This window comes from Amborella trichopoda, chromosome 9 (assembly GCF_054954075.1).
Source record: "Amborella trichopoda isolate Santa Cruz 75 chromosome 9, AtrichopodaSantaCruz75HAP2 v2.0, whole genome shotgun sequence".
In the NCBI taxonomy this organism is placed as follows: Eukaryota; Viridiplantae; Streptophyta; class Magnoliopsida; order Amborellales; family Amborellaceae; genus Amborella; species Amborella trichopoda.
In genome coordinates this window covers 3,249,175-3,273,584 of record NC_142344.1, presented here as the reverse complement: position 1 = coordinate 3,273,584, position 24,410 = coordinate 3,249,175, and the positions used below count along the sequence as shown (strand labels likewise).

The 24,410-nt window shown below is 36.6% G+C and overlaps 2 protein-coding genes across 4 annotated transcripts; both read right to left on the bottom strand.

Annotated features, from left to right (window-relative positions):
- Positions 1-1,544: 1,544 nt before the first annotated feature.
- On the bottom strand, positions 1,545-7,139 carry DIM1A (Ribosomal RNA adenine dimethylase family protein). The gene is made up of 2 exons (XM_020669694.2): positions 6,780-7,139; positions 1,545-2,504 (listed from the first exon to the last, which is right to left on the bottom strand). Exons 1-2 carry the CDS (start codon positions 7,086-7,088, stop codon positions 1,770-1,772), a joined length of 1,044 nt encoding a protein of 347 aa, XP_020525353.1. The 5' UTR covers positions 7,089-7,139; the 3' UTR covers positions 1,545-1,769.
- Positions 7,140-10,511: 3,372 nt separating this feature from the next.
- LOC18437710 (Remorin family protein) lies at positions 10,512-19,911 on the bottom strand. 3 transcript variants are annotated; one of them, XM_006847910.4, is made up of 6 exons: positions 19,562-19,911; positions 18,269-18,389; positions 17,317-18,081; positions 13,118-13,625; positions 12,741-12,822; positions 10,512-10,973 (listed from the first exon to the last, which is right to left on the bottom strand). In XM_006847910.4, the coding sequence occupies exons 1-6, from the start codon at positions 19,598-19,600 to the stop codon at positions 10,770-10,772; spliced, it is 1,719 nt and encodes a 572-aa protein (XP_006847973.1). In that variant the 5' UTR covers positions 19,601-19,911; the 3' UTR covers positions 10,512-10,769. The 3 variants fall into 3 exon arrangements, with proteins under 3 accessions (XP_006847973.1, XP_020525198.1, XP_011624687.1); XM_020669539.2 differs by having other exon boundaries at positions 19,580-19,911; XM_011626385.3 differs by having other exon boundaries at positions 19,808-19,911.
- Between the last annotated feature and the right edge of the window lie 4,499 nt (positions 19,912-24,410).

The following is a 24,410-nucleotide window of genomic DNA, read 5'->3' as shown; positions in this document are numbered from 1 at the left end:
CTTAAAACGTTGAGTAGGAATGTGGATTAAAAACTCTAAGAAATAATATGATCAAATTATTGGGTCCTTTTAAAAAAAAAAAAAATTGTCCTTGTTTTTCAAGCAACTTCTCTCTATTATGGGGCCAACATTTTTTTAACCCAATACCAATTTAACAGTGAAAGGGGATTAAGTAAAAAATCATCATCATCATCATAACTTTTCCCAATTAATTGTGGTCTGCTATCTGATATAGCGCACTGCTTATGAAGAACATCGAAGTCATGGCAACTACTACTGCACATGAATCCACTTTCAAATAACCATAATGCACTTTCAACCCCTTACTTTTTCCTTCAATCTAACCATAATCTACTTTAGGAACCTCCTCGATATATATAATAGAACTTGCTGAGTGGGAAAAAACATATCAAAATTTGAGTTCGTTTGGAAAATCATGAGATACAGTCAAAACTTTAAGAGGAAGAGAACTTGCACATTGCTGGAAAATTGTTCTTAATTGCTAGACCATGGTCACATTGTGCAGTTTTCTACAAACGTTTTGTGGTCCTTTGATAGTCCACTTAATATTGCTTTAGAAAGTTACTTCCCGACATTGGATCGACCTTAAACTCGAAACTTCAGCTCAGCATTGTTCCTCTCTCCCATGAACAACGGTCGGTTTTCTTGGGGCTGTTTGTAAATTTGGAGTCGATAGAGGGAGCACCCTTTATCGTCCCAAATCGTAAAATTTGAGGGGCTATATTTTGACCATTTGATGTGGGATTAAGCTCAAATTTGAGACTAAATAATTTTCGCTGGACCCCTTTATCCTGAAAAAGTTCTGCACCATTTGTATGCTCTTCTCAGGGTCCGTCGGTAAATTTTAGGCCGATTAAGGGGAAAAGGAAACTCCAAAAGGCTGCTCTTCTCAGGGTCCGTCTGTAAATTTTAGGCCGATTAAGGGGAAAAGGAAACTCCAAAAGGATGTAAAGAAAAAAGAAAAAAAAAAAAAAAAATCCAAATTTCTTTGAAAACATAAAAAACTAGATTTTAAAAGTAATTTAGTGATTTTTTAAAATCTTTTTGGGCCGAAACTTGAAGCCCGATTTTCTTGTCGGATTCGCCAATCCACCAATCTGACATGAATTTTGAGATCGATTCAGCTTGCCTATCTATTTTTTTAAACATTGCCAAAAATATAATAGGGATGCTCTACCGCCCATAGAGGGTTAAGGTCAGCAGCTATACCTAACGGGCCACCATCCATTGATAAGATCAGGCAGTGGATCGCTGGTCTGAACACCCGAAACAATTCTCAACAAGCATCATATATATTTTTGTGTATTTAAACTTACAAAACTGAAAATACAAGGATTCAATGTTGAAAAAGGTGCTACATAAGAGAATACTCAAAATTCGAACCATAGACTTTTTCAATTCTGACACAAAGTACTTAATGTACTTATTCGATCTAATAGAATGATTTTGCCATATCCAGAATAATACCAATCCAACCCATTTCATGAATAAAATGTGAACGATTAACCAACTAACAAAACTACTTGTTACAAATAACATTTTGTTATTGCATCGAAACATATAAATGTTGACTAATTTGGCTAACGCCAACCTCTTTCCCGACATTCTAAATTTCACAACTGCAACGCAAAATCTCATACTCAAATACTGCAAAACCGGGAATCTAGTGGTACAAAATTCGAAACCTATTCCACTCAAATGGAGCTCAAAAGCAACGCCGAAAAGAACTTCAAGCAAAAGGGCGTGCATCAGGAAAAGTGAATACCGGCCCTGTTGAACAAAGAGAGCAAGTAGAGGAAATCCACTTGAGTGAGTTTTGAGGACCTCTTCGCTTCAAAATCTCCCTCTCTCAAGATACCCAACACCTTATCCTTGAAAGTAGAAGCCTCGGCTTCCATGTCATCACCCTCAACCTCCATATCGTCGTCATCTCTCATGGCTTCATCAATTTCCAGGCTCAAGTCCCCTGAAGTATCGCCCAATACAGCTGCATCACCTATGGAGACATCAGCCATTCCTTCTTGCAAAGACTGAACAGTCTTAAAGTTCTTCTCCAACAAGGAAAGTATAGATTTTTGACGAAAAATTGAGCCCAAAGTCTTGTTCTTTCGGCTGAAACAAAGACGAATGAGCCCATCCCACTCCTTGAAGCTCACAGGTGGAAGTGGCTTTCGAGGCTCAATTCTTACAACTGAGGAGTCCACCTTAGGCGGGGGTCTAAAATTATTCTTTCCAACTTTTAAGAGGTGAGAGACTCGAGCAAGGAGCTGGGTATTAACAGAAAGACGACAATAAAGGCTGTCTCCTGGCTTTGCAACAAGTCTCATGGCAAACTCCCTCTGAAACATGATGGTAGCGCTGCGAAACATGGGCCGGTGCGACAAAAGCTTGAAAGTAAGGGGAGACGATATTTGGTAGGGTATGTTGGCCACACAGACATCAAAGTATGGCAGTTCACATTTGAGAACATCACCTTGAATAACCTGACAAGTTGCAGGTGTTGTTAGAGAGCTCCAGCAGATCGAGATCATACAGTTACACTAGTCTTTAACAATAAAATAAACTAACATAAAGCTTATTCCGGTATTGAATGGCTACACTATCATAGGAAAACAGTGAGTTTTACAACCTACTCCAGAAAAAATTCGTGATAAGCATTACACGCATGAACCATTATCAAAACTCTGTATAACCTGAAACCTCATTTGCTCTATTACAATCATAGAGTCCAAATGATGCATTTCATGGAATATAGAATGCAAAGGCAGACATAAACAATGAATAATGTTGGTCTCAATGCTTAATATATAATGGAATACAAATAAATACAAGTAGACCAATATTTGGTAAATAAATGTGGGCACCATGTATTACATTGTATATACAATTATTAAAGTGTGCACATGATCTAATAGCGTAATATACTCGCGATATGTGCTCACGTATTACACATTTGAGATCATTAAACTAGCTGTGGGCATAAAGTTGGTAACACAACTGGAGTCCTGGTGCTGGAGTTATGATGCTAAAATACACCAATAAATTAAAAACATAAAGTGAATAAGCACTGGCCACACCATATGCATGGATCTCTCTCTCTCTCTCCCACAAAATAACGCCAACTGAACTAGAGAGAAAGGTTGATCTCTCCCTCTCCCTCCCTCCCTCTCTTTCTCTCTCTCTCTCTCTCTCTCTCTCTCTCTCTCTCTCTCTCTCTCTCACACACACACACACACACACACAGCAGCAGCAGATTGACCTCGCCCCTTATCTCTCTAGATGGGGCAAGTTACAGCAAACCCCTATTCCCTTTTCCTTCTCTAAAATAAGGGATTGAGGGCTGAGGTACAATGGCAAGAAGGATGAGGAATGATGATAGCAACTAGTGGACGTGCAGGGGCAATGAAGAGAAGAAGAAGAAGATGGGGGGGGGGGGGTGAAAAGCAGGGACGAGGGAAAATGGCAGAAGGCATTGCAGGTCTTACTCTCTTGCTGGTTACGGAAAGGAGGCTATAAAGAGTAAAAGGTAAACCATAGTAGGAGGAAGATGAGAAATAGAGGCTCTCAGCCATAGGGGACTGGTTTTAGTAACTGTAATGGCTGCAGCAAGAAAGCCTATGTGCAGGGAAAGATGGGACAGCGAGTAGAAGGATTGATGCGAATAGAGGAAGAGAAAGATGGCAAGTAGAGAGAGAAGAGGTGTAGGTGTAGACAGATATTTAGAGAGAGCGAGGAGAGATGAAGTCAGGTAGAGTGAGAGGAACACCTGGAAATCCATAGAATACGAGGTTTCATTTTTAACTTTACAAAAATACCATTAAAAATTGCATTGTAGGGGTTGGCAATGGGTCTGGTCTGGGTCCCCAAAGGGTCCAGAACCCGGGTCAGGCCCAACTGCCCAAGTCATTAGAACCCGGGTCAGGCCCAACTGCCCAAGTCATTAGAACCCGGGTCTAGAAATTAATAAAAGAACAAAAAAAATTATTTTATATTATTCAGTATATTGTTCATATATTTAGGGTCGGGTTGACCACAACCTGGACCCCACCTGATTCAATAGGGTCCAAAACATGGACTGGGACCTGGTTCGGGTCACACCCATCAGATTGCCACACCTATTGTATTGGTACTTTCTGGAAAAGGGTATTTTAGGTAAATATTCCCTCCTATCCTCTTCTAAATATTACCCACTGTTTTCTGACCCATGTGAATGGTATAAATAGATTAACTAATATTTCAACTCCAAATCAAACAATAAAGGCATATTTCAAGAGATAAAGTTGCTGCCTTTCCTCTTATTCTCCACCTGCAGCCCATCCTCTGAACTCACATTAAATAGACACATTGAGAAGGCATCAAAGCAACTGAAATGCTTTCGAAGGACGAGTAGTAGTGGAGGGGAAAGAAGATGAACTTAAGACCCCCCTAACCAAGAAACACATCCATTCTCTAATACATGAAATGCCAAATATAATAATCACCACTTATCTGCACGTTCCACGCCACGATCACCCCAACAAAAAAAAATAAAAAATCTCAGCAAAGACGCATTAAAAAAAAAAAAATGACCCCATACTCACTGGACATAGGCATCAACTTATCAACATAATTTAGGCATTTATGTAAGCACCTATATGTGCATATAAATTTATGTATGTCCTGCGTAAGAATGGCAAATGTAATACCCTTGTAGTAACATGCATGGTTTAAACGTTGCAACAGAGTAGGCATTCCGCTTGATCCCTAGTTGATTGAATTTGGTTAGACACAGGAAAGACTCGACCATGAAAATATAAGATTCAGCTGGACTCAGCTGAATCATAGAAATGGGGCTTCATCCCAAGCCAAATTGACTTGTGTGAGTCCCTAATTTTTGCCAATTAGCAAATGAGCTAAACAATTTGGAACACAAGGGGAGCGCACACACATACACTCTAGAATATGTAAGTCAATACATGGGAGTAAAAAACACAATAAAAAAACCATAACGCTTCCATGATGTTTTGTTGATTGCAAATGAATCATGCACCATATCTCTTCATGGTTGCCAACCAGGCCTTTGGCTTAATGGTGTGACATCCAGTTTGCACTGAAAGACGTCTAAGGCTCGACGTCTATCTCATAAACAAGCTAACTCGCTCACTCAAAAGGAAATATAAGAAAATATCTCTTCTTGGCCAACAGGCATTTCATAGGGAGCAGTAATACACTATTTCTACAAAGATTAGACACAATGTCCTAACTCACTTGCACTAACCAGGTCTACTCCTTACTCATCATGCTTCTTGTTTCTAACCTAGACTTGATCCATTGTATTCCTCACTGAATTATCTAAGAAGATGGTTGGCAAATTCTAGTATATCAAGCGGTCCAACTTCATGGCAACCGTTCTTTTCAAACTTCTCATGCTTTCACCAGTGCACACCCCATTGAAACAAATGTTCAATTTGTGAAGTGTTGGTTCCTTCTTTAGCAGTTGCAAAGAAAAGTCGAAATTGAGGACTGCGCCACAACAGGAAATGGCTTAAAACTGTTCTCAAGATACCCACGGGTTCCAACATTGCCATGTGTTGAAGATTGCGCTGAACATAACCCAAAAAGTTGAAATGCAGTAATATCATGATTCTTGGGCGACGCAATTTAGCTGGTTCTTGGAGATTTGAAAATGTACATTTTTAAAGATGGAAAAGTATACAATGAGACCATTTATCTTTGGTACAAGTTGGTCACAATTAAACTTGACCATTTGATGTGAAATTCGATGGCTACATTTATATCATTGACCAAGCTCAAACTTCAAAAGAAATTTTCTCGAACTTTGTGATACACCCAAGCTATCAGATTTCGCATCGTATGGTTGTAGGTAATTGTGACCTCCTTGTATCAACGGTAAATAGTTAAATACTGCATATTCAAAGAGAAAATTTTTGAGTCATTATATTCGAAGCGAATATTTAGAAACAAATTTTCTATAGATATCACATTTAAAGCTGGAGAGTTAAAGCCTTATGGGCTCCTGAAATCGCATCCCTCCAATCCCACCATTACAACCCAAAAAAACATTTGGGTTTGAAGAAAAATATCTATAATCATATGGTTACTCAGTAGTCTAAGGGGCATCTTTAAACCATTTCCTAAGATGGACAATTAAGATCAATTGTTAAAGAGCACACCTGCATAAACCATTGGACTACTATGATCAATTGTTAAAGAGCACATCTGCATAAACCATTGGACTACTATGATCAATTGTTAAAGAGCACATCTGCATAAACCATTGGACTACTATGATCAATTGTTAAAGAGCACATCTGCATAAACCATTAGACTACTATAATTTATTGGTTCTAATCTAGCATAAGATAAACTGTTCAACAAAATACAAACCTAATTCCTTCAAATTCAAGAATCCAACTGAAGAGACTTTGGAAACTCTCTCTCTCTATCTCTCCCCCCATCTCTCTCTTTCTCTCTCCCCATCTCTCTCTCTCTCTCTCTCTTCTCTCTCTCTCAAACAACACTAATAGAACTAGACAGAAAGACTCCCTCTCTCTCACATACGCAACCCAACATCCCTCTCTCTCTCTCTCTCTCTCTCTCAACAACCCAACACTAATTGAACTAGAGCTCTCTTTCAAGCCAACGCTAATTGAACTAGAGAGAAGCGTCTCTCTCTCTCCTAATAGAACCAGGGAACAAGCTCGCTGTCGCTGTCTCTCTAAACCCAACAGTAATTGAACCAGAGAGCAAGCAAATACCTTGAGGCGATCAGAGGGGCCGGTGCCCTGAAACCGACGCTGAAGTTCAAGCACCATGCGAGGATCCATCTCTACCGCAACAACATTCTTGCACACGTCCAAAAGTTTCTTTGTCAAATTTCCAGTCCCAGGCCCCACCTCCAAAACCACATCGGTGTTCTTGATCCCCGCCTTCTCAACAATCCTATCAACTATCAATGGGTTCTTCAATATGTGCTGTCCCTTTGATTTGTGGAATTGAATTCCAGTACCTGCATGGTATTTCTCAGCCATTGAAGGCCTCTTCTTCTGCATCTTTCCACCTGCCATTCTAGTTTGAAGGGGCGCAGAGCTGGTTCTAGTTTGAAGGGGTGCAGAGCTGGTTATGGAGTCTAGGGTAAACTGTGGACCTGTCCTGTTTCAAAACCCCAATTTTAGTTTTGGACCTATTCTGGTTCAAAAACCTAAAATTTTTTGTTAAGAAAATTAAGGAAAAAGGGGGACAGAGAAAATTGTGGAAAAATAAGAAAAAAATCGAATAAATAAAAATTTCCAATAAACGAAAATTTCAGTCAATGATTCATGTTGCGCTTCAATATGTTTAAATTTTTTAATCTCTTTCATGGTGGTTTTTTCACTATTTTGAAAAATCAGCATATGAATTTCAAAGTGATAAATGGTGAGCTCAAAATGAAAATATTCCTAATATCCAATTATCCCTAAATAAAAATAACCCTAATAATATGAACTTCATAGTTCATTCAATCATTCACAGCAAAACAGAGCATAAAACAGAAATGCCTTGCTCATAAAAACCCACAAAAAAAAGCATGTAAAAACCCACAGAAAGAGGATATTTTTCATGTGAAAAAAACTATGAAAAAGCAACCCCACATATTGGATATTGGAATGAGAATCAATGATCAATAATCAAAAGATCCAAGGTTCATTACAAAACTTCTTTCAAAAACCCAAAAAAAATCCGAGGTTTTCCTTTTTTTCAAAACAACTAACCAGACAACTAAACAAAAAGATTGAATACACTTACTTGAGGCTCAAAACAAGGGAGGATTGATGGCCGGATTCGCCGTAGAAATTCGCCAGGAAAAAGTCCCAAGAACTGTCGACTTTTGGTTGAGAGATAGCAAAAAACCCGCGAAGCGAGTTCCGTCTCTCATGCTTTCACTTCAATAAAACCCTACTCTTCTCTTTACTAAGTACCCCTAAGGATTTATAATGACCAAGTGAATATACGAGCGATCCCAAGCCCGCATATATAGAAATGCGCGTTTATTAATAATCTATTTTTGAGATGGATTTTTGGACTTAATTTTTAAAGACACTTAAACTATGGAGATCATGAATATGAATAAATAAATAAATTTTAAAAAATTAAAAATAATAATTCTAAAAAGAAAACATTTGGACCATTTATTTCCATTATTTTTCCAGATGGAACACTTACTTGTATCCATATTAATAAGATGGATGCTTTGCACTTTTTTTGAAGCGCATATGTAGTCATGCGTTCCAGCCCGTATGAAATAGTTTTTCATAGATGAGGCACAGAAGTATTGTCTTAAAAAGGGCATCACAAGAACTAACGGACCATCTGGTCCACTATGGCGGACCCGGCGACAGGGCCGGATAGGCAACCAGCTCACATCTTTTCGGTTCCGGTTCATATGGGGAGGTCCAGTTTGGTCGGTTTTTACAACATTTCTTTATGAAATCTAATTATAAGATTGAACTCTAGTACTAAAACAAGTAAACATCTCACATTGGCGAACATAACATATATTATTAATTGAGGTAAATCTTCTAGAAGAGAGTGTTCTGCCACTTGAAAATCTACCAATTGATCTCCTTGATCTCAATGTATTGAACTAGAAGAAAAAAATAAATAAAAATATAAAAATATAAAAAATAAAATAAAGTTATATATATTGTATTATAATAAAAAAAATAAAAAAATAAAATAAAATAATATATATTGTATTATAATAAGTTTATTGGACCATCTATTTTCAAAAAATTTTAAATATTTATAGATCTGCTCAATCTATATTAATTTTAAAATTTTAAATTTTTACATCTAAAGATGAAAATAGATTTTCAAGCCATCGTAATATTTTTGATACCACACCAATATCTCAAGGTAAAATTTTAAAGATGCCTCGCTTTTAAAGTATAAAGAGGGCGCCTTATGTAAACCTAACCCTTCCACAATTCATACATTAATTTACAGTCTATTTTTTTCTATACCCTATAGATCCCACACTATCTTAAGAGAAGCATTACTTTTTTATCTTGTCTTAAAAGATATGCAATATCTACGACTTTTACAAATAACTTCACCCTATTTATATTTTTAACCATCTCTTTATAGTAATTTTATTCTATTTATAATATTTTTTATTCAAAACTTGAAGTTGCAAATCGAGGCTTTTTTATTTAGGGCTCAAGATTCCATTTTAAAAATTAAAGTTCATCATCATCACCATCCAAGCTTTACCCTAATTATTTAACGGCTACATGAATCATTTTCTTCCACTTTTCTCTATCAAAAGCCATATTATTAGTAAGACTAAAAGTTGCCTAACATGTTCAAGATTTATGATTACGTATGGTAAAATTTTACATTGATTGCCTACCTAGCACAATCTATCTCTTGACCCAGCTTGGTACAGGTTAAAAGAAAATTTAGGTCTTTTTTTATAATACTTTTTTAACTACTACTTTTTTTGTTGCTAGGTGGTTAATTCCAAACCAGCCATTCACTTTAAAAACATACAAAGGGAAGAAACAATTCGAAATTTCAACTTCGGAACCAACCTTTTTATAACCCACCTAGAAGATGTACAACAGTATACTTGATCTTTTGAATCATAAACATACAAAATTCAAAATATTTTTATTTAATGTAGTTCCAAGGCAAACCCCAGTACTTTAGATAAACAGGAACGAGTTTATTACGCTTGTGTGGTTCAATCCTAAAATTGGTCATTTCCTTATTTCATTGCACATTTTCCTCATCTTATTAATGACAAAAAGGGTGATTTATAAATTAAAAATAAAAAAACAAACTCTTTGAATTACTGATTCTCAAGTTCAGAATACTGCGTCTTGTGCTATATTTTATTCTCTGCAATGCTCATACTTCCCGTCCAAGAATATATTATTGATGTCATAAAAATACCAATTGGACAGTAAAAAACACTTTCCTACAGATTTTAAATTTTTAAAATTTTGAGTTTTTTTTTTTTAATATTCTTGATCACCTCAGCTTAGATCATGAATCACTAAAAATTTGAATAAAACATTCACCTTTCAGGCGAATTTTAGAGAGGGGAGGCATGTGTCCCCATGCCAACCCCAAATTGTTGGGAAAGGGCTCCAATGATAACAAGGCATGTGTACTTACAATTGGCTGACTCATAAAAACCTCATCCAATAATTTATTTCATATTTCAGGATGCATGAATCAAAGTAAAAATAAAGAAATATAACTGAGAAGCAATTTTATTTGAAAAATCAGGATCACCCCTTGAGAGATCTGAAGCTCACAGCATCTGCAAGCAGAATCGATGGAACAACAGTTACTGCTTCCCTGCTGAGCCGTTTGCTCGTATAACCAGACTCAAACTTTATGAGCCCATAACATTTGTTTTACAAAATGAAGTTTCTCACTACTCTAGAGTGTGGAAGAGAGTGCAAGAGAGTGGGATTTAAAGGGAGAGAGAGAGTTCTGCATTTAGTTCTGAAAATCAAATCTAGGTATAGCTCATTTTATGAAAAATCATAATCCTACTGAAGCCAAAATTTCATGACATTGATGGAAACACCAAAAGGCATGACCAAAGAGCCAAAGCCACATCTAGAGCTAGAGGCAAACGAATTCAGTGGAAAGTGGAAAGAGACGCTCATGATAGAGGATGCATGCCCCATTGAAACGTGCATTACCAAGAAGCCTTGTGAACAATGAATTACAAAGAAAATGGCTTCTCAGTTTCAACGACACCAAGTCCAACACACAAGAGAAGAGGGTATTCGCCCTGTTCTTCGAATGTACTCGGCTTGTTGAGCAGTTCGAGCAGCTTGTTGATTCTTCTTGGCTTCAGCTGCTGCTCTCTTCTCCTCAGCCTTGTGCCGAGCCGCTGCCAACTTGTTCATCAGCTTCTCATGCGCTCGACCCCTCATTCTCTCAACCTCAACCTACACAAAGTATAGATTTAAAAAAAAAAAAAAAAAATTAAAAGAAAGCATAATACAATGTGATGGAATAGGAAATCATAGTCCAATGGGTAGTTACGGTCCAATAAAATGATCGATGGTGATGGAGACAGTGGGGGACAAGGTTGGGTGATGCCATTTTCTGTTAGCCTGGTCTCTCTCCATGACCATCCATTATTTATTCGACAGAGATGACCCAACAGAATATGGCTTTTCATAATCCATCGAACAACCGTCAACATCCAGTTTTTAAATCAATTATTCTTTTCTGTTCTGCAAATGGGAAAAACCATTAAACTCAACACTAGTGGTGAGCTGCATCAATGTACTTAACTTTCGAACAAAAAGAACCCTCTCCTACTGGGAACAACTTGCGCGAAGGGTAGATCTTGTCATTTACCCAAGGAAATAAAAAAACAAGCAGGGCACTTACATTGCGCTCATGTGGAAGCAAATTGTATGTTTGCTCCCTCCAGCAAAAGACCCACTAAGACGAATTTGTTATGCCGATTCAACTTAGAATCATTGGATGAGTAATTTAAAAAACAAATCCTAGCTAGCGTTTTTTCAATTAAATTATTTCTTTTATTGTTTTTCAGCTAATGGCTAGGTTGAGTTGGTTACAACCCCAAATCCTAGCTGGCGGTTTACCTACAGGAGCAAATGTACATTTTGCTCCAGCAAGAGCATAAAATCTCCTCAGAAATAATAAATATCAGTCGGTGTAAAGAGAAGATAACAGTCATTACATATCAAGTTTTCTTCTTTCTGAAGTCACATTCAGATTCCTCTAGATGGCATGAACAATTAAACAGAGGTGAGATGCGGATGGGTACTGGCAAAGTTCACCTAGGACTCTTCAGTCTCAATCTTTCCTAGTTCCTTCTCCAATAAAATTTCTTGATTGTTTATTAAAGAACAAAACTCAGTCGCATAAAACTGAACCCACTTAGAATTATTTTTCTTTTATTCATCTAATTTGTAAAATAAAAACAGCAAAAATGCTACTCAAGGAGATGAGGTAAACCTCAGTGAATATATCATGTACTTTCTGATCCCTCCCAAGTAATACATCTTGAGAAATGGCACAGGACATAAATGGGAACAATTCCGGAACCAATGCAAAGGAAAGGTTTAATCTTAATTTTAGGATGCAAGAAATACTGAAAAAGCCTAATGAGATAAGAAGCAAGATTTTTGTGAGGGTAAATTTTCAAAAAGATCAGACAAGTATGCTTAGATATTTAGGGGGTGATTGTATTGACCATGTAGGTGTATTACTGTCTAGCATTAAATGTGACTGAAAGCAAACAAAGTACTTTTTATTGTGAGGTTAAACAGATCCAGTAGATTGTTTGCGGTGTTTATCAAATATGTCGGGTTCAAAAATAGACACAGACAAACATATTAGGGATCAGTATCAGACATAGAATTAAATGCATGTAAAGGTCTACCTAAAGATGCCCTTATGTATTGCAAACAAATTCTATTCATCGTGGGGTCTGAATTCATTGCAAGGATATGGGGCTCATCCTTCACATGGAAATATATTTCACAATACTGTTCGCAACTCTATGATAAATAAGCCTAAAATAAAAATAAAAAAAGCAAGCTAGAGTGTACTATAGCTTGCTATCCAGATCAAGTGAACACAACTCAGCACATTAGCAAGAGTGTACATATGAAACATACCAACACATAATGAAATTAAACACAACCCATAAAAGTCAAAGAAACTCGCCGTGTTACCTCTATTCTCCGCATCTCAGCTTCGGTTTTAGCTTTCTGATGATTTTCCCAAGCCTGGATTTTTATTTCTTCACGTTTGTATCTGCAATTGCCCTCAATTAATCCTCACACTCCAACAAATGAAGAGCCAAAGGAGCCTAATGTAAATTTAAGGATGAGACTTCCAAAATGTGAAATTGACTTGTGTACGGTGGAGCGAAAGTGACAACTAAAACTAGGCCAACCATCACTAAAAAACTGATAAGTCAATACAGTGAGTGGATCAATTAATCTAACATGAAATTCAACCATGGGCAGAGACATAGCTTAAATATGACATGATATATAGATCTACGGAAGAAGAAAAGAACGATGCATAAGGAGAAAAGGTAATCAACCTGGCCATATACTTTGCTTTCTCAGCTTCCTCCCAAGCAGCTGCACGTGTCTCAATTACACTTCTTCCAGGACGTTCCACATCAAGAGTCTTAAGAGAGGTAGATGCATCCTTATCTTCCTCTTCCTTACTTGCCCAAGCAGCAATATTTGTTTTACCAAGTTGGGTTCCAAGTGCCACTATTTCTCTTCGTGTTTTCATTTGTAATTCCTTCTCAGTCATCTCATTTTTGCTAAGGTCTAGATTATAGTCCAAGACATTATCACCTGCATCTACAGGGGAAGATGTAGGGGCAGCTCTACCAGGAGTCGATGGTTGAGAAGAAAGAGGACTACGCATTGGTGATGTTGCTCTAACAGGAGTTCCAGTTCTAGAAGGCTCTTGGCTGGCAATAGGGGTCATTTCAGTGCCCATATCTCTCATGGACACAGACCTCACAGTTGAAGGTGGAGGAATACATGTTGTAGCACTATGTACTGAAGTTGAAGAATCATGTCGGCTAAGAGTAACTGCAAAATTAATGGTTCAAACAAATACAAAGATTCAAATCAGATCCCAACAGAAGTAACTACAAAAGTCATGACTAAAATGGGGAAAAAACAAGTTAAAAAACCTGGTTTTGTTTTCTTCATAAATCATTATTCAAGAGTCAAAGAGAATGTTATAAAAATTGCAATAATTAATCTTTTGATATATCAGACTTCCAGACATTCTTGAGTAGGTACTTCACTGTATTTGCATGCCAGTAAAGACTCAGGTAAGGCTCAAATTATGGTTTCAAAATGTTTTCAGCCTGATGGAGGAAGTACCAAAACCAAATCCAAGATTTAGACTGAAGTTTGGCGAAATTTCATTCTCATATTATTAACTTTTCTTTTACTGCGAACTGTTGCATTTTATTTTGGAAATCAAGAACATCAACGAATTACAATGAGCCAGATTCAGCTAAACACGTCGCCAAATATGGGTTCAATCTTTGGAACTTGTACAGAACGAGAAACCAGTTCCCAACGAAAGAGACATCCCAATTTAAGTCACCCTGGAAATAAAATCAGGTCTAAATATCAATTGATATTGGCTAAAATTGGGTAGTGTAGAGATTTTCCAAGCTTCCTTCCATACGGGATGCTACGAACAAATCAGGAGATTTCAGGATGGTTCTGCAAATAACTGGAACCGAAACCACATCACAAGTTTGAATCCTGCAGCTGAACTACCCAAAAAATAATGATCTATTAAACATAAACCCTATATATATATATATATATATATATATATATTTGGTTGGGGGGGGGGGGGTGGCAAAAAATTCCCCAAAAAAAAATCAGAATCCCAGCTAAGAATTGATGGAGTTCTACATGTATTAGATATCATCTTTTTATTTCGATGCATTTCTCCTGATATGCACATGTATCCACAAGGGTACTTTCAAGTCATTTTTGTATGATGTGCTTGTACTAGTGTACATGGAAGATTTTCTTTCCCCATTTCATGATTAAATCAATACATTTACTGAACAAGGAACCCATATTTACCTGCCATAAGGCACACAGTTTAGATGTTTTCACAAAATCACCATAAAGTTCAACTACACAAATTAGTAATGTATGTTTTCTCCATTTATAAGCTATCAAGATTTATTTTTCCAAGTGCTTGACACGGATGTCCACACTATCACATGCACAAACCACTTTCTTCTATCTGCTGTGTCCCCACATGCATCAGTTAGTTAATTTCCTATATGAAAGAAAGACGTAAAAATGTCTTGCCATTTTCTCATTTTGAAAATTGGCCATCAGAAGATGATCCTCTTTTTGCCACGTTTTTTCTAAAAATTTTCATTAATTCATCAAATCTTTTTACCTGTCTTCTTTTTCCCATTAGCCATCCAACTTTTGAGAGTTTCTACCAGTTATTAGTTCTCTTTTTTGCACATCACATTGGTGTCTTAGCTACCTGCAGTGCCCTGATTTATGTCTTAAATCAACTCGTTTTCACTTCAAAACATGTCTTGTTTGGCTTTGTCATTTTCAAGGGCCCAATTTCCTGTCTTCTCCAATGTGGTGGATTGAGCTGCAATTTAATATTCGCACATGGTAGTAAACATGCAACCCATCTCCTATCCTTCTTCAGTCCATATTCAATTATTTGCTCTGTCGATCCTGCCAATGTCTTTGTATCATATTTTTATTACACAAAACCTTGAAATGCTTTGACAAGAATTGGCTCCCTCTTCTACTTAGGTTTTGAATCATTGATATTGTCCGCCTTCTTTATGGACCTTTTGTCTAGAGTTTGGAACACTTCTTCACTCCACTCAGTCACACCAGTGCCCATCTTAAATTTTGACTGTGTCATTTCAGATGTTCATGCTAAAGACGGACATCCTAATGCTGTCAACATATAGACCTTTTTTTTGAGAAATTTAGACCTTCTACACATCATTTGAAACTGACTACCACCACCATAAGCTTTTGTGCGCTTACTAACAAGAACTCATGTATCTAATAAGAAACTAGCAGAAGCAACAACATACCTATTGTCAGAGTGACTTGAATCATTGATCATTGTCCACCTTCCTTTGCCAAGAGTCAGAATGGTTTTTACTCACCCAGTCACATCTGTGCTCATCTTAATGTTAGAGTGTGCCATTGCAGATGTTCAGGCTAAAGACAGACATCCCTCAATGCTAGCAACATGTCAACCTTCAACACATCATCGAGACTGAATTAGCAGAAGCCTTATGTACTTAATAAGAAACTATCTGAAGCAACAACATACCCATGCTCCTAGTAGCTAAGCTATTACGCAAGAAGAATAGGTTTCCGCTGCCCATGGGCTAGTCTCAGTTTATTTCAAAATACTCTATCAGTCAGTACTCAGCAATACCTCTTTACTCCAGCATAGCTTGACTAACCAGCCCCTCATCCTTAAGGAACCTCCTTATCGAGTAACATTTTATCCCATATATTTGTATGACTAAAGAGTCAATTCTAGAAAATCTCCATCACATGACCAGTACATCTTCCTCATGTTCAAGTTTACCAAATTTAGAAAATCTCCATCACATGAGCAGTACATCTTCCTTCAAGCATTCATGTTCATGCTTACCAATTTTTCAAGCGACTAGCTCCGTTGCATTATCTGCTTTTGCTATTGATAATTTTAATATTATGCTTAACTCAAAGCCTCCTTGTTACTTGTCCAAAGTACATCATGCTCAAAAACCTAATGCTGATTGTGGATCTAGTGGCCAGCTTGTCTATACTTTATAGTGTAATTGAAAATAAACATCACCATGTAGCATCACTTATGAGATTCTTATATCCATGCATATCATTCAGGAACTTGGGCTGCCACTCCCTTTAATGCTACATAACTCATAAATGTCCACCTGTACATCCCATTAGACATGTGCCTTCAATCAAGACGAATAAGCCAATCCCACTAGTTGCCTCCGCGCATTTAGTTGCCCATATTTTGCATTTCTTTCTCATGGTCAGTTAGAACATAGAAGCAATATGTGTTCCCCTCAAAAACAACAATAATAATATATAAAATACAGAAACAAATGATGTTCTACATTTATTTCTAGTCAATGCTCTGATTCAACAAAGCTATCAACCCTGTGACCCTTCATCTAGATGTTCTATCAACCCTGTGACCCTTCATCTAACTGTTCCTTTATTCCTCACAGCTTTTATGTTTTATCTCCTGCAGAAAACACCTTAGCATCATAGTATTCCCAATTCACCGCTGTAATCCACAAGGGAGAAAACACCTTACCATCGTAGTATTCCCTATTCACCGCTGTAATCTACAACTATGAAGGTTTTCTATCTTGACATTGTACTCCTATTCTCAAATTGTCTATACACACACATGACAACCTTAGTTATGTTTGTTTGTTCATAAATACCATACAAGCACTTACTCGTTTCATAATCGAATGAATTCATTTTCTCCAGAAGAATCATCAATCATGATATACCTTTCCATTCGAATTTGAAAACATAGAATGTCACACCAAATGATTGAAAAATCTATATTTGATCTATTTTAATCTAAATTGCTTCCAAATTTTATCTTCCTTTTGCTATAATCGAATTCGGGTAAAATTTCAGGAAGCACTCAAACAAAATAAACAAAATCAAGATAAACAAAATAAACACAATCAGGATAAACAAAATAAATATTTACCTTCTGAATCAACCAGAGGCTTCTCCACAAGAAATGAAGGCTTCGCAAATGAGTCACCACAAGAGAATTGCCTCTGATCCACAACTTGATAACTCAATCCATCTGAACTGGGGCATGGGTCAATATGCCAATTTGTTGGTTTTGTAGTATTGGCTCCAGTCAAAGGAAACGAGAACTTTTGTGCCCCAATCTCCCGCTTAGCTTGGCTTGGGTCAATCCTCTTTGTATCTGCGTCATCAGGAACCAGAGACCTTTGTTCAGCAACAGGCGCCTCGGTTACAACCTTCACAGCTAAATTGTTAGCTCCAGGGGCCACTTGCCTTACCCCATGACCAGGGAAACCAGCTTTCTTAGAACCAAGGCCATGAGTACCCTGCATATGAGTTACCCCCAACTTTGGTTTATTTGCATACTGGGTATCAACCCATTTCTCTGCATCATCCCATTTGGAAGGGGGTGACCTTCCGAATGGCCCTAAACTTGACCGATGTGAAGAAACTTTGTCTCCCTTGTGAAACTCGAACACAGAGCTAGCTGTGCTCTCATGCCCACTGTCATAGTCAGTGTTACTCTCTTCTTGAATTCTAAGGGGCAGAGGAAAATTTCCATTTTCAAGACTATTTGATGACTTGGGAGTGTTTTGAGCTTTCTCCTTTGGCCGGTAATCCTTTGTGGATGGGACACTCAAATCATGAATTACTTCACTAGCTAAAGTTACAGTCGAGCCTTCTGTCAAATGGTTGCAGTTCCCTGAGTTGCTCACACCTAACATTAGAAAAAAAATTTAGGGAAAGAGAACTTGTCTTCCAACCAAGATCTCCAAGAAAATGGAGAAAAGAGAAACTATCTTCCAACTCACATCTCTAAGCAAAAGGAACTTATCTTCCAAAACCAATTTCTTAATAAAAGAGCGAAAGGAGAAAAAAAAACGCATGTACGTTTTTGCATTCACCTTGTTCATCAAGATCTTGAGGTTCAAATTGTGCGGAGTCTTGATATTCTTCTTCCTCCTTTCTGCTCTTCTGAATTCCCAGAAGCTTGAGTCTGAGTTTAGTAGGAGATAGCGTCCCTTCCTGCAAAAAAAATACATGCTAATCATAAGCACTTAAAAACCTTAATGAGAAAGATAACCAATAAAAATTTAAGGCATCTTAGATCAAAAATCATCTTTGACAGCTAAACCTTCCACTAGGGGGGGAAACTGGAAACAACAAAATAAGCCCCAGAAACACAATTCAATTCCCTAAACCCTATAAGAAATCTAGAATCTCCAAATGATGGCCTGTCCATTAAAAAATACATATACCAAAAAAAAAAAAAAAACATAATAAGCGAACACAAGAGAAGCCCTAGAAGCATAACTTCAACAATACATATCCTTAAAAAAACACTAAAACGTCCAAATCTAAACACACAGGAAATCATAGACATAAAAGCATGGACAAAAAATAGATAAACTCAGTAAAGACCAAGTGTAATCCTATAACCAGCAAAGTCTCACCCGCTTCTGCTACAGAACTAAGCAGAAAATTTCTAGAAAACAGAGAAGGGAGACTAGAAAGCAAGACTATAACATTACCAAAAACTAAAAAAATAAACACTAAAAAACACAAATTTAGACCTAGAAAACACAATTCCGACCCCTAATCCTAGATAAACCCTAAAAATTAAAATATCAAATCAAAATGTCAGCAAGAAAGTTACACAGGAATTCACCACAAAAGGGTCCTAGATATAAAACTTCAACACAGGAAACCGTTGAAACACATTAAAAGAAGCCACAATCCAAATACGAAGTCAAGTCATAAGCCAAATCACGTAAAACAACCACAATTTTCACCAATAACAACAAGAGATCGAACGACCTGCAAATTCTCAGCCAGCACCATTACTAAAACTTACAAAACCCTTATAAAACAGAGGGATGAGACTAAAAGTGAGACTGTACCACTTCTAAATTCCAACAACAAAACAAAAACAAATGCTAAGGATGCTTTGATGTGTAGTCTAGGACACGACAAAAGTAGACCTAGAAAACACAATTCGAACCCCTATAACCCTAGGGAGCAAATAAACAGCTCCGAACAAAAGCTCGCCCTCAAAAGCTCAAAACACGCTCCAATCAAGCACAAGAAAAGCCCTAGAAACTAGAGCTCAACAGCAGCAACCCTCAAAAAAGCCCTTAACAGGTCCAAATCCAGTCACAATCAAGTCACCGACAAAAAAAGAGAAATTCAGCAAGAACCTCAAGTGATCTCACGACCTGCAACTTCACAACCTCCATTTCAGTTACTAAAACTCAGAAAATCCCCAAAAACACAGAAATGAGACCAAAAGCGAGTAAACATTATCCATGAGAGGCTAGAACGTGAGGTTCAGTGGCTCGATTTGTACAGATCGAAGAAGCCCAAAGACTTGAACAGTGAGGAAAATGACACGACTGAATTTTACACAGATACCGAGGAGGGAAAGGGCGAGAGCGTGAATGTACCTGAGGTTTATGGATCCTTTCGTATTCCATGGAGTTTTCGTTTAAGAGAAGGAAAGAAATGAGGAGAGAGAGTGGCTCTTCAGTTTCTGCAACTCCATTGCCGTGAATTTCAAGGAAGGGGTGCAGAGGCTATATTTTTTGAGCTGCTCCGTGTAGTGAACATTACTATATTACCCTTGATCCTCTCGGTTTTTGCGGAAATGGTCCTAGTCGGTTTTCACGGTTGTGTTACTCGTTGTAATGGAGTTGACTGTCGTAATGAAGCGCTAGGGGCCAGAGGGCCAAACCCACTTTAGCTGGATTAGAGACTCTAGAATATCGTAATTATTCAAAGAGCCGGTTTCTATGCGCCCAAGCATAAATGCGGCCCTCTTAATAAATCTATTTTTGGCATGGATTTTTTTTATAATTTTTAAGGACATGTATGGCCTGGATTTTATAATTTTTAAGGACATCTAATTTCTAACTTGGACATTATGAATATGAAAAAATAAATAAATTTTAAAAACTAATAATAATAATTCCAGTAAGAAAAAAATTGGACCTCTCGTTTCCATTGTTTGTAGATGGAACACCTACTTGCATCCATCTTTAAGATGGATGCATTACACTTTTTGGACCGCATATGTAGAAATACTGTCCAGCCCGCATGAAACAATTTTTCTTGTAATTATTCAAAGGGGTTGTATGTAAAGGGAATGTTTGTATAAGGCGTCACCCTTAAACAATCATAGTAAGGTGTACCTCAAAATCTCATCAAACGATATATTTTCGGTGTTAAAACCCTTATCAATGCTTAAAAGTCTATTTTTCACTCCTATAGTGAAATTGAAATCTCCAAAAATGGTACAAATCTAGCAGATCCATGAGTCCTCGAAAATATTGAAAATGGACAATCTAGATATTGTTTTACAAGATGCACTATTTTTATGATTTGAAATTCAGTTTTTCTTGCATATCCATATATATCAAGGCCAATATGATCAATTGGAGAATTTTCTAGTGATGAAATAACATTTTTTGATGGTTTTTTAGGTGTACCTTACCTCTACAGTATAAAGCTAATACCTTATATAAATTTTGCCATGTATATAATGAGACTATTTACCTTTAGTACAAATAGGTCACAATTATTTACAACCATCGGATATGAAACATGATAGCTTGGTCAAAGGAATAAATATAACCCCCCAATTTCACATTCAATAGTCAAGATTAATTATGACCATCTTGTACCAAAGATAAATGATTTTATTGTATATTTTTCTTTCAAATGCAGTCACTTTCAAAAAATTCATATTTGGATATGGATTGTGGACAAATATCACATTATAAGTCATCCTAGACGCATTATTTTTTAGATCCGTGATCTTGCACAGGTTTGTTGATTGGTAAATAATTAAAATGAGTAGTCTAAAAAAAGTTTGCAATAATATGTTTCCAATATAGAAAAAGTTAATATGAGGTGTAAACCTTATAATATAGAAATAAAGTGCACATAAAAAATCTACTAAAACTATTGTTTTGCCTTTAAAAAACCCTGCAATAGGACATATGGACCTTGAGATGAATGTACAAGGAAAAAAAAAATAAGATCTCAAGTCCTAAAAATAGTGCATTTTGTAACACATTATCTACACCGCCCACTTTTTTTTAAAAAAGAAAAATGCATTTTATAGATTTGCTTTATCTATACCATTTATAGAGCTTTAAATTTTATCATTAGATGCGAAAATATTTTGCAGATAATCAAGAGTATTTCCGGCGCCCGACCTAAATTATTTAATGGGATTATATATTGTAAGATCATTCATTTGTGATACAAGGAGGTAACCGTCACTTTTAGCCATTGAATGTAAAATATGATATTGTTAGAATGTATGACAAGAATACATATATTCTAGTTTAGGCTTAAACCCAAATCAATGATACATCTCTAATCACTGGATTTCTCATCTAACAATCAAATAATGATTGTGATCTCTTATATCAAAAATAAATAATCTAATTGTATATATTTATTTATTTATTCCCCTAGGGAATTATGTTATTTTGGAAGCTAACTCCTTGTGAGTTTTCAATGAAATCAACGTATTTTAAGTTGTTTATTTCTATAGCATTTCGGCCGGTTGTGTCTTCTTAGATGGAACAGTCTATGCCATTGCCTTGGAAAACTAATGCTTTCAGTTCGTTAGAAACTGGGAATAGAACCCCATCTATCAAACAAGTTATAAGGATGAGAACATATTTGGTTTGTAACTCTCTCATTTATGATATATATCGGGGTTGAGATCCAAGTGTAATTTCTGCCTTAATTCTCTTAAGGACAGCTAATTAGGATTAACAAGTTGTCATTAAATTGTTAATCCTACGTAATGAGCTGAGCCAAACCTATCATCGGTCCACTAACAACTCACATAATAGGATGTCATACAAGCATTCCTACAATTTGATAAAAGGTATTTATGAATTAAATAAATTTTATATATCTATAATATATAAGAAACAATTCTAGCAAGGAATCCAAACACACCATTGACTTTTTCATCCAGTGACACTGGGTTTTTTGTCTAGTTCAACATCATATTAAAGCTCGAAATGATCCAAGTATGTATCATTGCCTCATGTTAACCACATAGAATTTCAACGATACAGTAAATGGCTTTTGTACCATCATTGAAAAATAAATTTATGGGAGAAAAATGATATAAAAGGCCACATTTTCAACAAGTCCAACTCATCCCACTGTGGGTTTGTTTCATTGACCGAACTTAAAGTTCAATATAATTGTTTTCAAACTTTATGATATCTGCAACCCGTTGTATTTCTTATTTGGCGGCTATATGTGATTATGATCTCTTTATACTAAAAATAAATAGTCTTATAGTACACAATCCTAATGGTACGGAGTGTTTCAAATTAAAAATACTTGCTTCTATTGAGGGGTGCACTTCGGTTAGAAAGGAATTCATGTGTTTCAAAGGAAGATAACACTAATTTGAATCACCTGGCAAAGCTTGGACATAGAAAGGGTCTGAAAGCAGCTGGTGGAAGCCTCTTTTACCTAATTGAGTGAAGTTGAATTTTGATAGGGAGCAAACAAAGCCCTAAGAGTATAGGGGGCATCCTTCGAGATAACCAAGACAGCTTACTGTATAGTTTTGCGGGTCCATGTCGTCGTTTTGCAAATGAAGCAGCGTTGAATCAACTAACACAATGGGTTTTAGGCCTACTTCCTTGGTACAATAGAGCAATTATTGAGGGTGGTTCAGCTAATGTCATATTCTCCTCACGTAAAGCCTTACTTAGGAGGTTTTTTTTTAAAAAAAAAAAAATTCTAGGACTCACTTTAATATCACCAAATTAGTATTTTTTAGAAATAAAATTAGAGTTCTCAGGCACTTACATATAGGGGTGGCAATGGGTCGGGTCCGATTGGACCCGGATCCGGATCTAGACCCGAATGTATTCGGGTACTTGTTTGGACCCAGACCCCACTCGTCGGGTCAAAAAGTTGGATCTGTACCTGTCGGATCCCGGGTCTGGCTGGGTACATTGCCACCATCACTATAAACTTTTATTTATTTATTTGCCCTTCTTTTATTATATATATATATATATTATTGACAACAAGGTGACAATCACTTACAATTAGATTTCAAGCTGTTAGATTTGTCGTTTAATAGCTAAATATGATTACGAATTCTTATTGTATATGACCCTTAATACACCCAAATGAATAGGGCTTGACGTATTTTATCTCCAACAGTTTACAGGTATGGGTCGGGTCCAATCGGACCCAGACCCAAACCTGAATAGTGTTCAGGTCCAGGTTTTGAACCCAGACCTGACCCGCAGGTCCAAACATTAAACTCATACCTTGACCCATGTCGGGTATACCCGCCGGGTCCCGGGTTGGGGCCGGATCCTTTGCCACCCCTACTTACATATGATCTTCAAAAACTAGAAGGCTCCTATTCAATGTCAATCTTGAAAAGTTCTTTTTCCAAGTAAACATGAATGTCTATAAATCCATACCTTTTTTAGGTTGGTTGTTGTGAATTGAGAACGTTACATCTATAAATTATTGTTACTTTGGAAATACTCCTAAGTGTTATTGTTGTTGGGGATTGAGAAGGTCACATCCATAAATTCTTGTTACTTTGGACATACTCCTAAATAGAGTAGTTCTTGTTGGTGATTGAGTGGGTTACATCCATAAATTCTTGTTACTTTGGAAATACTCCTAAAAGTGGTCTCGAGCCTCTCTATTATTGGTTGTTCTCTAAGGTAAATTATGCTTCAGTTTTTCCTTTAAAGAAAAAGACACGTAAAATATGATATTTTATGCATCAAATAAATTTGGACACCATACCACTTCCCCCTACATTTCAATTTTGAATCACAGAGCATGTATTATTGATGTTTTTTAATAATTAACCTAGCAATGATGAAATTTTTGATGGGAAATTTATCAAATTACTCACAATCGGTGAACAATTTAATGCCTAACTTAAATTTGTTTATTTAGTTTCAAACTACCCATAGAAAAACACATGACCTTGAAATTGAATAGTTGCAAATGGGTAGAATATTAAATAGT

Excerpts from the sequence above, each read along its gene's own strand:
- DIM1A (XM_020669694.2), bottom strand. The coding sequence starts at position 7,088 with ATGGCAGGTGGAAAGATGCAGAAGAAGAGGCCTTCAATGGCTGAGAAA. Across the intron at positions 2,505-6,779 it reads GCCCCTCTGATCGCCTCAAG|GTTATTCAAGGTGATGTTCT; the intron begins GTATTTGCTTGC and ends GCAACTTGTCAG.
- LOC18437710 (XM_006847910.4), bottom strand. The coding sequence starts at position 19,600 with ATGGAGGTTGTGAAGTTGCAGGTCGTGAGATCACTTGAG. Across the intron at positions 18,082-18,268 it reads TCAAGATCTTGATGAACAAG|GTGTGAGCAACTCAGGGAAC; the intron begins GTGAATGCAAAA and ends TTCTAATGTTAG. Across the intron at positions 13,626-17,316 it reads GCCTCTGGTTGATTCAGAAG|TTACTCTTAGCCGACATGAT; the intron begins GTAAATATTTAT and ends TTAATTTTGCAG.